The sequence below is a fragment of the Bubalus kerabau genome, chromosome 22 (genome assembly GCF_029407905.1).
Source record: "Bubalus kerabau isolate K-KA32 ecotype Philippines breed swamp buffalo chromosome 22, PCC_UOA_SB_1v2, whole genome shotgun sequence".
NCBI lineage: Eukaryota > Metazoa > Chordata > Mammalia > Artiodactyla > Bovidae > Bubalus > Bubalus kerabau.
In genome coordinates, this window is record NC_073645.1 from 53202269 (window position 1) to 53218210 (window position 15942).

The following is a 15942-nucleotide window of genomic DNA, read 5'->3' on the forward strand; positions in this document are numbered from 1 at the left end:
GAATCTAGCATAGTCAAAACAATCTGGAAAAAGAACAAAGTTGGAGGCCAAACACATCTGCTTTCAGCCGCATTGTAAAGCTACAATAATCAGCATGCTGTGGCATCGGCGTAAAGACAGACAAAGAGATCAAAGGAGCAGAACAGAGCCAGGAAGAGGCCCATGAGTACAAGTTCCAGAAAGATGCCAGGGAACGTTCCTGGGGAAAGGATGATCATCTCAGCAAGCGGTGCTGGATCACACAGACATCAGACCGCAGAGGAGGAGGAGGAGGGGAGAGAAGGAAGGAGAGGAAGGGGGAGGGAGGAAGGCAGGAGAAGAGCAGAGAGGCCGAGCCCTGGCCCTGGCGTCTGAGCAACATAAACACCAACCTGAAGTGGAGCGTGAACAATGGAATCACTACAGCGGAGTAAAAGTATTTCCACGTCCATCCTGCAAATTTGAAAGTGATCACATTAAAGAACTGAGGTTACAAGAGACCACAGTATGAAGTGGAACTCCGTTTCCCTTTTAAGACCTCAGTGGAAAAGGTGAGAATCTGGAATGAGTTTCCTTTGGGAAAGACTGGTGGGAAAATATGGAAAACCCTGGCCATTGTCGAAAAGCACTGGAGTCAAAGGCAATGGAATTAAGCTCTAGTAGAGACAAGCTCATTTCCACTCCAAGAGTCTGGTAGGTTTCAGTATGACTGGTGAGTTTCTCTTTTTATGTCTTTGATCTGGTTTCGTTCCTGTAATTCAGCCACCCGATTTTGTGATGGGGGAATGATATGTGCTTTTTGTACAAAAGAAAAAAATAACAGTAAAACCATAAAAGCTCTAGTAGAAAGGAAAAACAGTCTTTATGACCACGAGTTAGGTAACTATGTTCTAGACAGGACACAAAGGGAACAAACCCTAAAGGGAGGAATGAGTGAGAAGCTGGACTCCCCCAGATTAAAAGTGTCTCCTTTCCCAGAATGACCACTAAGGACAGAAGGGAATGACCTGAAACTCAGACTGGATCCCCCTCCCAGCACAGGACCAGACTGGCCGCCAAGGACGCGGGGATACCAGCTGGGACGCATGCACGCCGCACCCAAGGCCCAGGGCAGAGGCAGCCACCCACTCTGAGGTTGGTGCCCTGGGCAGGGGCACGTCGCTTGTGCACTGACAAGACGGAACGTGAGTGCCTTTGGGAGAAAAGATGCTGCTGCTAAAAGAGTAATTAACAACCTCCTGAACCTTTCAATTAACAGGATCCGCACACAAGCGAACCTGCGCTCTCCAGAGCATTGCTTCTTTTTTTTTTAATTAAAACTAACTTAAGTTTGTTCTGTAAAGGTTTCTTGAGATTCCACTGGACACACCCGCATGGGTCCAAGGCCAGGCCCACCCCTGGCCCCAGGTGACCACCGTCCCCTCACCGTCTCAGCTCATGATGCTCAGTCCAAGGCTGCACCCCCAGGGCCTGAAGACGAGGGTCAGCCCAGGGAGAGGGCAGGTAGGACACGCCCCTGCCCTGGGAAGTGATCGACCCCCAGGTAAGCTGTGCTGAGCAAACCCAGCCCCCTCAGCCTGCGGCACAGCGCCCCACGGCTCTGACCTCACCTGCCACTCCGCACGGAGCCCCCAGCCTTGGAGCTGGCGGGCACGGCCCGCGTGGGCCCCAGGTCCACCTGTGTGCCCGAGATGGCCATTCATCGGCTGCAGCCCCCGTTAGCTGGATGCCAGCAGTGGTGGGATCACGGGTCCCTGGCCCCTGCCGTCCCAGCAGAGAAGAGAGGCACTGCACACGTGTCAGGCATGGGCCTTGCCTCCCCCCCAAACCCCGGGCCTCGCTCAACAGCCCAGGCTCCCCTGCAGCAGACCATGGGGTCCTTCCGAGGGAGAACCTCGCGGGCCGCAACCACATCGCAGCGTCTTCAACGAGCAGGGAGATAGCTGCCAGGAGAGCTGCCCACCCCAGGGAGCCAGCCCCGTGGCACCTGCACCTCTACAGGGACAGGGGTCCACAGGGGGGCCGGGGTCCACAGGGGGGCCGGGGTCCACAGGGCGGACAGGGGTCCACAGGGGGGCCGGGGTCCACAGGGGGGCCGGGGTTCACAGGGCGGACAGGGGTCCACAAGAGGGACAGGGAGTCCACAAGCGGGACAGGGGTCCACAGGGGGGCCGGGGTCCACAAGGGGGGCCAGGGAGTCCACATGGAGGATGGGGGTCCACAAGGGGGGCCAGGGAGTCCACATGGAGGATGGGGGTCCACAAGGGGGGCCAGGGTCCAAGGGGGGACAGGGGTCCACAAGGGGGGCTGGGGTCCACAAGAGGGGACGGGGTCCACAAGTGGGGGCAGGGGGTCCACAAGGGGGCCGGGGTCCATGGGGGGGAAAGGGGTCCTCAAGAGGGGACAGCCAGGACAGTGCCTGTGAGCCCGGCTACAGCGTGCACACCCCAGGCGCACACATTCCCACACACGCTGACGTTCACATGCACACACAGGTTAACCCCAGAACCCCAGGCTGCGCCCGGGTACCCTGCAAGTTCTCAGCCCTGGGGCCCCGAAGCAGGTGCTGATATTGGTGAGCCTGGCTGCTACCTCGGGATGGAGGGCGGGGAGGGGAGCTCGGGGCGCGTGGGGCGGCGGGGACGCGGGCAGTCAGTCTCTGGAAGGCAGAACCAAGGTGCCACGTGAGGTCTGGGCTGGAAGGGGGCGCATCAAGTGCAGGGGGGCCACAGGGCACTTGGAAGGATGCAGTCAGTGAGGAGGGAGACTGCAGGGGTGCGGTGTGAACGTGTTACAGGACACACGTGTGACACACGAGCCGGAGCCTGGGCAGAGAAGCCTGGAGTGTGGGAGGCAAGGTCCTGGCTGGAGGGATACTTGGGAGGCATGGCATGTGGATGGTATTTGAATCTGTGAGACCATCCGCGTGAGCAAAGCAGGAAAGGAAAGGAGGGGGCAGGAGCCCAGCACTCCGGAGTCACCAGGGCGGCAGGAGGAGAGGCTGAGACACGCAGCGGCGTCCTGGGAGAGAGGGAAGCTGGGGGGTCCAGACGGAGACACGAGAACTGGGCGTCAGCCCTCCCCCCGTGCAGGGGGGCTTCACGAGGGCTTGGAGGCCGAGGGACAAATCCCGGCCTGCAGGTGAGGGGACAGGCGCCCACGCGGACCAGCGCCCTCAGGAGTTCTGCTGATAACGGGGAACAAACGATGGGGGACAGGGCACCAAGGGAAGCTCTCCACACGGGAGCAGGAAGGGGCTGTTTACTCTCCCCCAGACGCACAGAGAGTGTCTTCTGGATGCCTGGCATCAATCTCCACCCTGGGGACACAAAAAAGCCTGGTTCATGCCCAGCCACCCCCTGGAGCCTGTGCCATCGCGTGCCAACAGTTATGAAACGTGAACGGGGCACAGGGCGCAGCTCAGGCACAGCTCTGGGTTCCCCAGAGCCAGACCTGCAGGCCGCTGCCCCCACCCAGAGCTGGGACCCTGGAGGCACAGCTCTGGATTCCCCAGAGCCAGACCTGCAGGCCGCTGCCCCCCACCCAGAGCTGGGATCATGGACAGGCCTGCCTGCAGGCCTGGAGACAGACGGGCATGCCCCAGTGTGGGTGGAGGGGCCCTGGGTTAGGAGGGGACGGGCAGGGACCTGCGCTGGGCCTGTGCAGACTTCCTGAAGGTCAAGAGTCTGGGCCTGAGGCTGAGCGGTGCGCTGGGTACAGCTCTGTGCTTTAAAAGGTCATTATCTCCCAGGAAGGGTGAGTACCCCCAGCGCCCAGATCTTGGTTTCTGACACCCTACCCAGAAGAAGGACCTGGGCTCCTGGGAGAACTGGCTGATTCTAGGGTTGGGTTGGGAAATACACAATGAGTCTGGAGCATGTTCTAGTTACAAAAAGTAAGGAAGTGCTCAGAAAGAAGCAAAGACAGCAAACAGTAAGGGCAGCAGGCCCAAGGCGCCAGGGAAGCTTCTGATGGCCGGAGCTGGCCAGCCCGAGCAGAAAGTAAGTCAAACACGAGGGCTCGGATCGCAACGCAAAGCATAGAACAGAGATCCATGAGTCTGCAAGGGCTCGAGTGAATGACTGAACCACAAAGCAAGCAGAAGAACACACAAGGCTTCTGTGCAAAGAATCCCAAGCAATTTCATGTAGATACCTGCCCCTAGAGGAGGCGGACCCCAGCCTCCTGTCCCACAGGGATGGCACAGCGTGGACGGGGGACGGAGACCCCGACGGTGAAGACGCCTGACAGACACAACCTTGGCCAGGTGGTCAAGACCAACGTCAGCAGCAGTAAGCCCAGCTGAGCATCTGCACCCCCAACAGGACGTGACGAGAAGAGCATTTTTCCCGTAGTCTTTCTTCCAAAGACCCAAAACTGTCAAGGTCATCAAAACAAGCACAGTCTAAGAAACTGACTCAGCTCACAGGGGCCTAAAGACGGACAGTGAGATGTCATGTGGATCCTGGATGGGACCGCGGAACAGAAAAAGAATGTTCAGTTAAAAAAAAACAGCAAAACTGAATAAACCATGACTTCAGTATTTCTCAGAGTTACGGTGGTTCATTTCACATGTCACGCTGACTGGCCCGGAGCACCTAGGTTAAAGTGCTCTGCGCCTGTTCTGGAGGGAGCTTCTGGGCAAGATTAGCAGTTGAACCACGGACTCAGCAGAGGAGGCGGCCCTCCCTGATGTGGGTGGGCACTTGAAGACGGTCTTTGGAAGAAGAGCTATGACAAACCTGGGAAGCGTATTTAAAAGTAGACACATCACTTTGCCAACAAAGGTCTGTATAATCAAAGCTATGGTTTTTCCAGTAGTCATGTACGGATGTGAGAATTGGACCATAAAGAAGCCTGAGCACCGAAGAATTGATGTTTTTGAACTCTGGTGTTGGAGAAGACTCTTGAGAGTCCCCTTGGACTGCAAGGAGATCCAACCAGTCCATTCTAAAGGAAATCAGTCCTGAATAGTCATTGGAAGAATGGATGCTGAAGCTGGAGCTCCAATACTTTGGCCATCTGATGCGAAGAGCTGACTCATTGGAAAAGACCCTGATGCTGGGAAAGATTGAAGGCAGGAGGAAAAAGGGACGACAGAGGATGAGATGGTTGGATGGCATCACCGACTTGATGGACATGAGTTTGAGCAACCTCCGGGAGATAGTGAAGGACAGGGAAGCCTGGCATGGTGCAGTCCACAGGGTCACAAAGAATCCAACACGACTGAGGGACAGAACAACAAAAATGTTCGTTTACACACACACACACACACGTTATTATTCTATTTGTCTGGTGTTTGTCTAGAGAACCCTGACTAGTACAATATTGTCTCCCCCCTGGCTCCCTAGTCATGACAAATGCCCTATGTTAACGTTAACATCAGGGGAAATGAGGTGCGGGATATATAAGAACCCTCTGCGCCACCTTCACGACTTTTCTGTAAATTTTCTGTGAAGCTAAAAATGTTCTAAATAAAGTTTACTTTAAAAGTCATATATATTCCGTGAGTGTTCAAGTATGGACTGGAAGGGGGTGTGAAAAGGCACAAATGGTTATCTTAGCGCTGAGATTACATAAGACACCGAATTTCTTAATACTTTTCTTGTCACCTTTTGTTATATAATAAAAAGCTAAAAGGAATAAAAGATCACCCAGCAGCAGCGTCTGCGGCTGGACGGCCAGCTGCATCATCCATCACCCAAACTGGGGCGCGTCTCCAGGCTGGAGCGGGTCCGTGGCGCTCCGTGGCTGAGTGGACGCGGTGAGGTCGCTGATGCTTGACGGGGGACAGCAGGCGTTGGCCCCAAACTCTCGCTCCCTTCCTCCTCGCCCCACCCACCCCCAGGGTCTGTACCAGGTCCAGCTTTGGGGCTCTGCAGGGACCAAGCCGCTTCCTGTCTGCAGCTCTGAGTGCTGCGGGCCCCACACGGCCCAGGACCCCCATCTGACTCGAGTTCCACCAGAAAGAGTGCCCAGGCCCCCTGCTCAGCGTCCTGTCCCGGAGGGTGGCCACCACCCCCAAGGCTGCCCACCTGCCCCTCTGGGCCAACGCCAGGCAGGGCCATGACATGGGCACAAGCCGGGCACCGACGTGGGTGCTGGGTCCACCCTTCCTTCAGCTCGTGACTCTTCACCCCTCCCATCTGCCTCCTGTGTGCCCCTCTCCCTCTGCCCTCCTCTCAGCCCCGTGCTGTCTGCCTAAGGAGCTAAAAGAGGACTTCATAGACACAAGATGACCTTGACACAAAGAATAAAAAGAAAACAGGGGACTCGAGGACGATGCAAACACGCGTGGCCCCCGCAGCCCAGCACAGCCCCAATCCGGGCCACCCCGAGCGGCCAGCTCCCAAAAAGAGGCGCTGATGTCGCTGCGTCCAGCCGCTCCGTTTCTGTCTGGGGGCAAAGTGGTACGTGGTCACAGATAACTGATGGGGCAGCCGCCCCACAGGAGCTGAGACCCCAGGGACCACCCCCCACCAGCGACATGACTCCCGCTGAGCCTGCCACCAGCCCCGGGTGGCTGAGCTGACCAGGGGGCTGTGATGGGGAGGCCAGCAGGTTTTCCCAGCTCCACGGATGTCACATGGAGCAGGTGACCCGCCCAGATTCCCAGCCGCAGAATCAGGAAACACAGTATAAATATTGTTGCTAAGTCACTGAGTCTGGGGGTTGTTTACTACCAGACACAAAGAGTAAACAGGCTGCCTGGGGGCGCTCGTGGTAAAGAACCCTCCTGCCAATGCAGGAGACGTAAGAGAGGCGGGTTTGATCCCTCAGCTGGGAAGAGCCCCTGGAGGAGAGCATGGCAACTCACTCCAGTATCTGTGCCTGGAGAATCCCAAGGACGGAGGAGCCTGGTGGGCTACAGTGAGTGGGTCGCACGGAGTGGGACACGACTGAAGCGACTGAGCACGCACACACGCGGATAACAGACTGTCCTGGGGTGAGCGACCGGGGCCAAGATCCCACTCCCGGCTTCCCGGGCCCGAGTCTGAGGCAGGAGGCTGGGAAGCAGCACCCAGCACCACGGACCCCTCAGGGCGGGAGCAGGAAGTGGAGACTCATGTCTGAGAAGCCCAACAGACTCCAGACCCGAGCACACGGCACTGCACGTCCCTGGTGTCAGTGACAGGTCCTGCCTGGCGAGTGGAGACAGAGATGCAGAGCGCGTCTACACCCCAGAAACCGGAAGCGCTTGGCTATTTTCAATAAATTGGGGGCGACACGGACGCCCACCCACACCATCTCCTTGGCTTCAGGACGTAAATAACACCAAGCCGGGTTTGCACGGCATCGACTCTGCGGGGCCTGCGCCGGCCAAGTGCTGGAGCCCACCACACACTCAGTCACACCCGGGGGTGTGGAGGGCGGGGGGTGGGGGGAGTGACCTAGGGGCTGGGTGGGGCACGCTGATCTTGCCCAGCGCCCTGGTTTCTAAATAAGAGATTTCAGGTCAATGAGAAAATAGCTTTTGATGAAGCAAGCATCCTGGTTTTTAAAAATAACAATGATTTTATTAATTGTAGCTTCTCCCCAATTGTCTCAAATTCTGAGCATTAAAGTAATTCTGCATGCTGGCCACAGCCAGCGTTTAGGGAAGAGAGAGGAGCCCACTGTGGCCTCCAGGGCGCCGGTCAGCATGCGTCCACCCCCTGGGGCGGGACAGAGGTCTAGAGAGGGTGACGGGTGACCACCTCCCCCCGCCCCGGGGAAGCAGGGACAGGGCTAGAGGAAGCATGCCAACAGCTGTCAGGAGCAGCAAGGTCCAGTGTCCACTGGACTCTCGCCAGCTAGTAGAGATGCTGGTCACCAAAGTCTTCCCTCTCCATAGATTTATCCAGAGATGTCAGAGCGAGGCAGGGACTGAGAAGCACACAAGGAGGAAAACTCTGATTGGACAGGAAACGCGACGTCAGAAGAACAAACACCAAATCTGGTTCTGAGCATCCCACCCAAAGGGGAATCTGGCCCAAGGCCACGGGGCACAGGCCCTGAGCGGGGAACCACTGGGCCGGGGGTGGCAGGCGGGCAGGGCTGGGCCGTCAGAGCAGCCAGGACGAGAGGACACAGTGGCCGGGGGTGGGCGCAGCCCTGAGCCACCTGCTTCTGGCAACACGCCTCCCCCAGGCTGGGTGGGAGTGGGCGGAGGCTGAGTGCTCATCAGGGAAGGAAGAAGTTCAGGCTGTGGCATCGGCTGCAAATGCAGGACCCAAAGCGCCACTGCTGTTCCAAGTGCGTGTGTCCACGTGGTCAACAGAGAAAAAGAGCAACACAGAAATAAGAGCAAAACTAAAGAGCTCCCTCGGCAGGGAGAGCCAGCCTGCATGCAGACGAGGTACCACCCGTGGCCAACGGCATCACCCCACGGAGCACAGGGCGAGCAGCACCCTGGTGCCCCTGTGCCTCGGGGCTGCTGCCCAGGGACCACGCCCCCGGTCCCCGCCCCCCACACTATCCTTACCAAGCCCCCCACCCAGAGCGGGTCCCCTCTGCGTCTAGCGCCGCTGCCCTCCCCGGGGTGGGTGGGATGTTGGATGGAAATACAGAACCCGAGGCCTCACCTGAGGCCCGACAAACCAGCATCTGCACTTTCACAGGGTCCCAGGGACTGGGGGCCCTGGCAGTTTGGGAAGCTCCTCCGAGCCGCCCCGACCCTGCTCCGAATAAACGCCTTGCCTCCCTCTGACCGACCTGGGGCCTCGGGAGGGCTCATCCTCAGAGAGCAGCCCCAGACAAGGCTCACCTCCCGTGCATCCTTGTATCCCTCCTCAACTGGAAAGACGGGTGGTTAAATGTTTAAAAGAAAATCAACTTATTTTTAGCATTTTAAAACACACAGCCAGATGGATAGACACTCAGAGCTGACATTTGTTACATAAAAAGCACGACAGCGAGTCCCTGGTCCATCCCGGACCAGCCTCGTCAGCCTCGCAAACACGTCAAGCTCAGGGCTGCCCCACGGCCCCCGGGACACCCGGCCCTGCACCGGGGAGCCAGGGACCCTCGCTGGCTGGTAGAGGACCCCAGGCTCTGCAGCCACTGCGTTTCTGCCACCAAGGCCCCCGCGTTGTGGGGGAGGGGGTGAACTGCCATCAGCCTGGGCCTCACAGAGAGCTGCCCCCGCCCCGGCCAGCCCCGCTCCCCAGGGTCGGGAAGGAAGGGAGAGGCACCTATTCTAAGTCAGGTCCACTCACCGCTGGACGAGGACTCAGTGACAGGGCCGGACTGATGCTTCAGAACCACCGGGCCAGCCCCCACGCTCTCAGCACTGTGCACTCCGCTGCCCCCAGCTCTGGGCATACAGCAAGGAAGGGTTGGCACACACACCTTGAAGTCACCGAGTCGTTCTTGGCAGGTGACTCGACCAACCAAACAAGAAGTCTGGGAAAATCAACTCAAGAGCCATGAGGAGCCTCCGCAGAAAACCACACTCAGGACAGACATCTTTGAAAGTTAAGTTTTCCTTCATACCAGCACCAACCAGTGTGGAACGTGATGGGTGCAAAGATCTTGTTCACAATTCAACAAAAACAGGCAATGAATGTGCCCGGTCTAAGCACGAACAGGGCCCACGGGAGGAAAAGCCCTTCTCACCATGTCCAGTGTGAGTCCAAAATGACCAAAAGTTGCAACGTAAAAAGTGAAACCACAGAAGCACTAGAAGAAAGTGCAGGGTTTTAAGACTGAATGAGCATCACATACTGGTGTAACCGGACATGGAGGCAGAAAACCGCCAGGAAGGAGGGTCTTGATGAATCTGACCGCACAAAAATTAAGTGGATGCACGTGGGGGGAAAAAAAAACTAGCAGCATAGAAAGATGAACGACCACCCCTCGGCTCTTCCATCCTGCGAACCGTGGAAAGCACAGGGCAGCCAACAGCCGAGCGGGAGGCTAGGCGCAGGGGTGCGTGCGGCGGGCAACGTCGCTTCAGTCGTGTCCACAGCGACCCCATGGACTGCTGCCCGCCACCTCCTCTGTGCGTGGGATTCTCCAGGCAAGAACACTGGAGTGGGCTGCTTCCCGACCCAGGGATTGAACAAGCGTCTCTCATCAGGGCAGGGCTAGGAGCTGGCGACTCAGGAAAGCAGAATGCAAACATGGAAAGACAAAGATGGCCAACCTCAGCAGCGAGCAAAGCAGTGATGCAGGCTCTCAGGTGGTCAAACAGCAAGGCTGTCACCAGCACCCAGAGGCAGGGAGGGGGGACAGGAGGGCGTCCTCCTCCCCTCTCCTCCCTCCTCCCCTCTCCTCCCGCCCTCCGTGTTCACCACAGTCATGCTTCCTTGTCCAACACCAGACTCCCCACCTCCTCATTTCTCCAGGCACCCTGCACCTGCCGCAGCCACGCCCACTGGGTCACCACCATGTAACAAGCACCCGGGACAGCAGCGCGTCCCAGGACGGCTCGTCCCCAGGGAGCTGGTGGATGCAGCAAGCTGCCTTCTATGTGCACTCCTGACTCAGCAATGTCATCCCCAGGAATGTGCCCTAAGGAAACAATGTCGAGTGTACCACGATGAACACACAAGAACACTCGCTGCTGAGTTGTTTACATATTGATCCCTGAGCTCCAGCATCCCCCAGCCCCACCCCCAACAAATCCAACCTGGATTTGGGGGCAGGGAGGCACCCACAGTTTTTAAGAGCATCCTTTGTGTCTAGTTCACAGGACTAAGAACAGCCCTTGGAAATTTAGCCAACAAGGGATCCTTTAGATCAACGAGACGTCACAACACCTCGCTAAGTAAAAACAGCAGGTTTAGACAAAACCCTGAATGGAGCACAATCCCATTTCTGCACCAAAGCCATAAAGTGTGTCTCTACACGACTGGTGTGTGAGTGCATTCTAGGCAGGGGCTGGGGCAGGCGTACGCTCAGAGGCCTTTCTGGGCTAAAGTTACCAAAGCCTCGCTTTTCCTATTTAGGACAATTTTAGGGAAGTCTAAACTTTTCAGAAATTTATACACTTTAATCCCTCTATAATTTAAAAAAGGTTCTATAAGTTTCATAAAAGGTTATGAGACTCCGGGAGCCCCAAGTCCCACCTTACCGCCCACCCCACCCTACACGCCGAGGACTGGCCCTCTGCCACCCCATGGAGCTTTAGTTCCAGGTCTCCAGGTGAAGGCAAGCCTCCCGGACGGCCGGTTGTTCCCCACTTGCAACCTAATTCCATGTTAGGCTTTAGAACAGCCAGACTGCCAAGAAGGGCAGGTGCCCACCACCCCAGGTTACTTGTCACCCAGCTGCTTGGGGAAGGTGCTGGAAGACATCCAGACAAGAGGGATGAGGGTGTCTGACCAGCACACGGCAGGCTGGGCAGAGCAGCAGACTGCAGGCCCCGCAAGGTCCACCCCTGAATCAAGTGCTCCCGAAGCCATGAGGGTGGGACGAGCGGAGGCGCGGGGCTGCGGGCAGAGGGAAAGGGCCCGGTGCGAGGAGGAGGCCCAGAGGACTCTGAACACGGCCCAGCACAGGCTGATCACGGGCTCAGACACCTTGGGGACGCGGGACCTTCAAGGCCCAACGAGTCACAATTCTGCTTTTCAGTTGGCATCTACCTGGCACACCGTTAAACTGCACTCTTATTTTCTTTTTTCTTTTTCTCTGCATACCAAATTTGATACACTAATTGGGTGTTTTAATCTAAAAAATTCATCAGAAGGTCTCATATCACCATGGCAACCGGGCAGTCCCAGTAAACGCAAGCCCTCAGCATAGCACCGTTTCCTCTTTCGGCTCACCGGCACAGGGCCGAGAAGTGTGGGACCTTGTCCGGGGAGGACAGCTGCCCGCCCTCAGAGAAAGGTGGGGTGCAGCCTTGCCCTCCTGGAAGACCGGCCCTCCTCCTTTCCAAAGCCTGCTCTTTGCATGTAAACAAACCCACAGCCTTCAGGCCAAGAGCTGCACACATTTTCTTTGCAAACACGTACTATGATCCCCGAGCCGTGTGCACCCTGACGATGGCACAAAGACAGAATAAAACTGGAATAAAGTGGCCGCCCCCAGGATCACATCCACGGCGATCAGACCCAGGGTCAGTCCTGGCCCTCTAATCTCACCAAAGCCCAGCTGGGTCTCATCCTGAGGTGTTCAGTTTGGAGACCTGGCCACTGAGCCCAGGGGTGGGCGAGTGACTGACAGGCACATGTGCTGAAGAGCGTGCACCTGTTGCCGAAGCCAGCTCCCACCTGCACAAGCCCGGAATAGCCGGCACCTCTGCTGTCCTGCTTCAGGCGAATGGGGACGGCGGAGGGGGGAGAAGGTGTGAAATAATTCCCACATCAGATTCAAGAACCACAGATGCATTCTGTGCTCTTTTTGCCTCTAATGTTCCTTGGATTCTGAAACCTAACCCTCTGAATAGGTAGTAAAATTCTACTGTTCGAAGCTGAAGGCAGCCACTGGGCTACATCAATGCCTCTCTGCCTGCATTTTCTGCCTTGGACAGCAAAATGCAAAGACATGAGAGAGGGCCGGCTCTGGGCCGACACCGGCGGGTCCTGAAATCAGATGTCTTCTGATCCTGCCCCTACAGCCAGAGCTAGATGCAGTGTGCTTCCTGATTCCTTCCTAATTCACCCTGGGCTTTCTACACTTAGAATATTTACACTCAAAAACATGCAACATATGAAACATCCCCAGCGGTAAGTTGTGCCCTAAAGTTCAGAACACAAAGACAGGTCTCCCCAGAATACACTGTGCGGGCGTGGTCGGTCCTGAAGGCCTCCCCCCTTGATCATGTCCAGACACCCAGGCCCCCTGCCCGCTGACCATGACCGGGCTCATTGGAACCCAGCTTCCTCCAGACCTCCCCCACCCTGCCAGGCAGCAGGCTCCCCTTCCCTCTGTGAGGACTGCCGCCAGGCTGCACATTCTCCAACACTTGCCTTAGGTCACAGTATTGTAATTTCCTATAATGCTTAAATTATTTATCAGAAATAAATAGCTTGGGCTCCTTGGCTAAGCTGTGCTCTAAAATTATAAAAGATCCATCCTACCCGCTGCAGGCTGCCTACAAATGAAAAATGCATATTTCTACTATTTTAAGAAAATGTCAAAAAGAATCAAATGTGTCATCTTATAGCATTGAACTTATCTGCATGACATCTGAGAGAAGAGCTGCATGCTTGCCTACGGAAGTGTCACGGTGCTCAGGGGCGGGCACTGCCACCTCCCCCGGGGGTGCTAAGGGAAAAGCCCTGTGCCCAGCAGGGCTCAGGGAGGCGTGCCCACAGGCCTGCCTCGGTCTCCTGCTTCCCACTGGCGCCCACCTCCAGGTCACCAGCCTTACCTGCAGGGGGAACTCAGGGCAAACTAGTTCCCAGAAGGGAAGCTTTTCGCACAGAGGCAAGCCTCCACCACACATCTGAGTGCAAAGGTGGGCACGCCCGGAGCCACGCGGCGCGGTCGCCGGCCCTGAGAACTCCGAGGGCCGGGCCCCCGCGCCACCTGTGGTCGGGTGTCTCCCTTGGCGAACTGGGCACCCCTCAGGTGCAGAGGGGCAACCGAGCGCGCGCACTGCACGGTAAAGGAAAACGCAGACACGGCGCCCTGGCTGCAGTGGGGTCCACCGACCCTCACTCCCCGCGGCTGGAGGGCCTGCTCCGCCCGCCGCGCCGCGGCCGGACACGCGGGACGCGCGTGGGCACCGCAGGCACCGTCCGCGAGTTTCCTCGGAAACCGAGACGCCCCGGAACGTCTTCCCGCCCCGGGAACCTTGGTGCCCCGACGCACGGAAACCCTCCCGCAGCAGCCCCCCTGCGAGAGCGCGCGGGCTCCCCGGCGGCGCGGGCCCCAGTGCGCTCCCCAGGTCCCAGCCGCGCGGCCCTTCTCACCGTCCTCCTTGTCGTCAAACACCGGCCTCCGCGCTGCGGCCGCCGACATGGAGGACCCCATCCTCTTCTTCCACTTGCTCCACTGAAACAGGGGGCGCGGCTGCGCGCGGGCATCGCTGGAGTCCCGGGCTCGGGGCTGGCCGGAGGTGGGCGGCGGCGGGGCCGGGGGCGCGTCGGGGCCGGCGAGGCGCCCGCGGCCGAGGGGCGGCGAGCCGGGGGGCGCCGCGGCGCTGCTGCCCCTGCGCTCGGCGCCGCTCCTCATGGCCGGACCGAAGTGCGCACCGCGGCCGGAGTCCGGGGCATGGCCCGCCCGGCGGGCGGGGAGCGGGAGCGGGAACGACAGGCAGCGCCCGCCTTGCGCCCCGAGCTCGGCGCTCCCGGGTCCCGGCAGCCCGGTCAGCTCAGCCGACTGCGAGGGCCGGGGGCGGGGCCGGGGCGGGGCCGGCAGGCAGGAGCCGGGGCGGAGCTAGCGCGGGGCGGAGCTAGCGCGGGGGCGGAGCCGGGAGGTAGGAGCCGGGGCGGGGCGAGGGCCAGGGGCGGGGCCGTCAGGCAGGAGTGGGGAGGGCGGGGCCGGAAGGCGGGGCCGGAGGCGGAGCTAGTGAGGGGACGGGGCCGACAGGCAGGAGCCGGGGGCGGGGCCAGTTAGGGGCGGAGCTAGAGCGGGTCGGGGTCGGGGCGGGGCGGGGCGGGGGCGGGGTCGGGGGCGGGGCGGGGCCTGAGCGAGAGGGTACCCGCGGCCCACCACGCAGGGGCGGGTGCCGCGCACAGCGCCGCGGCGGCACAGACTGGAGACAAGAAAGGGGTCCCTCTGGCCTTGGTGGATAAAGGCGGCCCGCGAGCTGCTGCCGCCCGACCCGGGGCGCCTTAAACCTCATCCTGAGGTTCTGAGTTTGGCGAGGCCGCGCTCGGGACCCGCGAAGGGGCAGCGGGAAACGGCTGTACGGAGGTCAAGGCCAGATCACCGCCTTGCGGCCCCACGTCCGGGGCCGATTCAACGCTGCGGCTGCACCAGGGCCGCAGGGAAAGAGGGGTGCGGCGGGAGCGGGTCCGGGGCGGGAGCCCCTCCCCGCGCGGCCGGCCCAGACCCCGCGGCGAGCTCGCGCGCACACGCACGCACGGGCGCGCTCGAGGTCGAGGCGACGCTGAGCACCTGCGCCCGCGCCCTCGGATCCCCTGGTTGGGTCGCTGTGGTTGGGTCTCCCTCCGGTCGGGCTCTCAGTGTGGCCGGCCGGGCACGGGTCGGGACGAGAAGCTCCCCGAGCATATCTGCGCCTCGGGCCGGCCCGGGAGCCGTGTGCGGCATATTGCGCGAGGAGTGGGGGTGTCGGGGCTCGGTTTGACCTCCCCGCACCCCCATCGCAGGGCCAGGAGAGACCTCGCCGGTAAAGCACAGCAGACGGCCTACGGAGATGGCTCCCGGTACCACCCAGCCCTGCATGCTTGACACTTGGTCACTGAGGGCTTGCTTTTGTTGAGTTCTCTGACTGACTTTTGGAAGCCTTCGCCTCCTTAGGTTCCTTCCCCAGGAAGTCCCGAAAGGGTCTCTGCTGCCCCTGGATGAGGGCAGACCAGCCACCCGACCTGCAAGCCAGGACGCGGGGACCTGCGAATCTCTGCCCCCGCCCCCCGCCCAGGGCCCCCCGTTCCTCCGTGGACACCCTTCAGCCACACTGGCCCTGGAGCCGCCCCGCGCCGCCCCCCCTACCCCCGCAGGTTGTGTCTCCCAGTCTTGGCTGTTCCTCTGCGGTAGGACTAGGCCTGTCACCGACTCCACCTTTGAAATTCCGTGGAGCCCCTTGACCAGTGTGGGCTGACTGACCAACAACGCAAGGTGAGCAGAGGTGATCTGGGTCATTTCTGAGCCACACTTTAGGGCCAGTGTCCAGATTGGCCGCACACGCCCCTTGGCTCAGAAGGAGTCAGGATCACTGGGGGACCACCTTCCAACCAGCAGTGGATGAGCAGAACAAGGGAGAACTCGGCCCCTGTGGGAAGTCACTGAGGTTTGGGGGTGCACTTGCCACAGCATAAGGTGGCGGTGCATCCTACCTTGAGTTCAACCCCAGGGAGGCGAGTTCCCCACGCTGAACAGGAAGGTGGGCGAGGTGAGGACAGGGTC

At 59.4% G+C, this 15942-nt stretch overlaps 1 protein-coding gene across 1 annotated transcript in view; it reads right to left on the reverse strand.

Moving 5' to 3' along the window:
• The window catches only part of STK32C (serine/threonine kinase 32C), a 71830-nt gene extending 57745 nt beyond the window's left edge, over positions 1 to 14085 (reverse strand). The window contains exon 1 of the mRNA XM_055560024.1: positions 13824 to 14085. Within this exon, the coding sequence (XP_055415999.1) occupies positions 13824 to 14085 (262 nt within the window). The remainder of the gene's footprint in view (positions 1 to 13823) is intronic.
• Positions 14086 to 15942: the final 1857 nt, after the last annotated feature.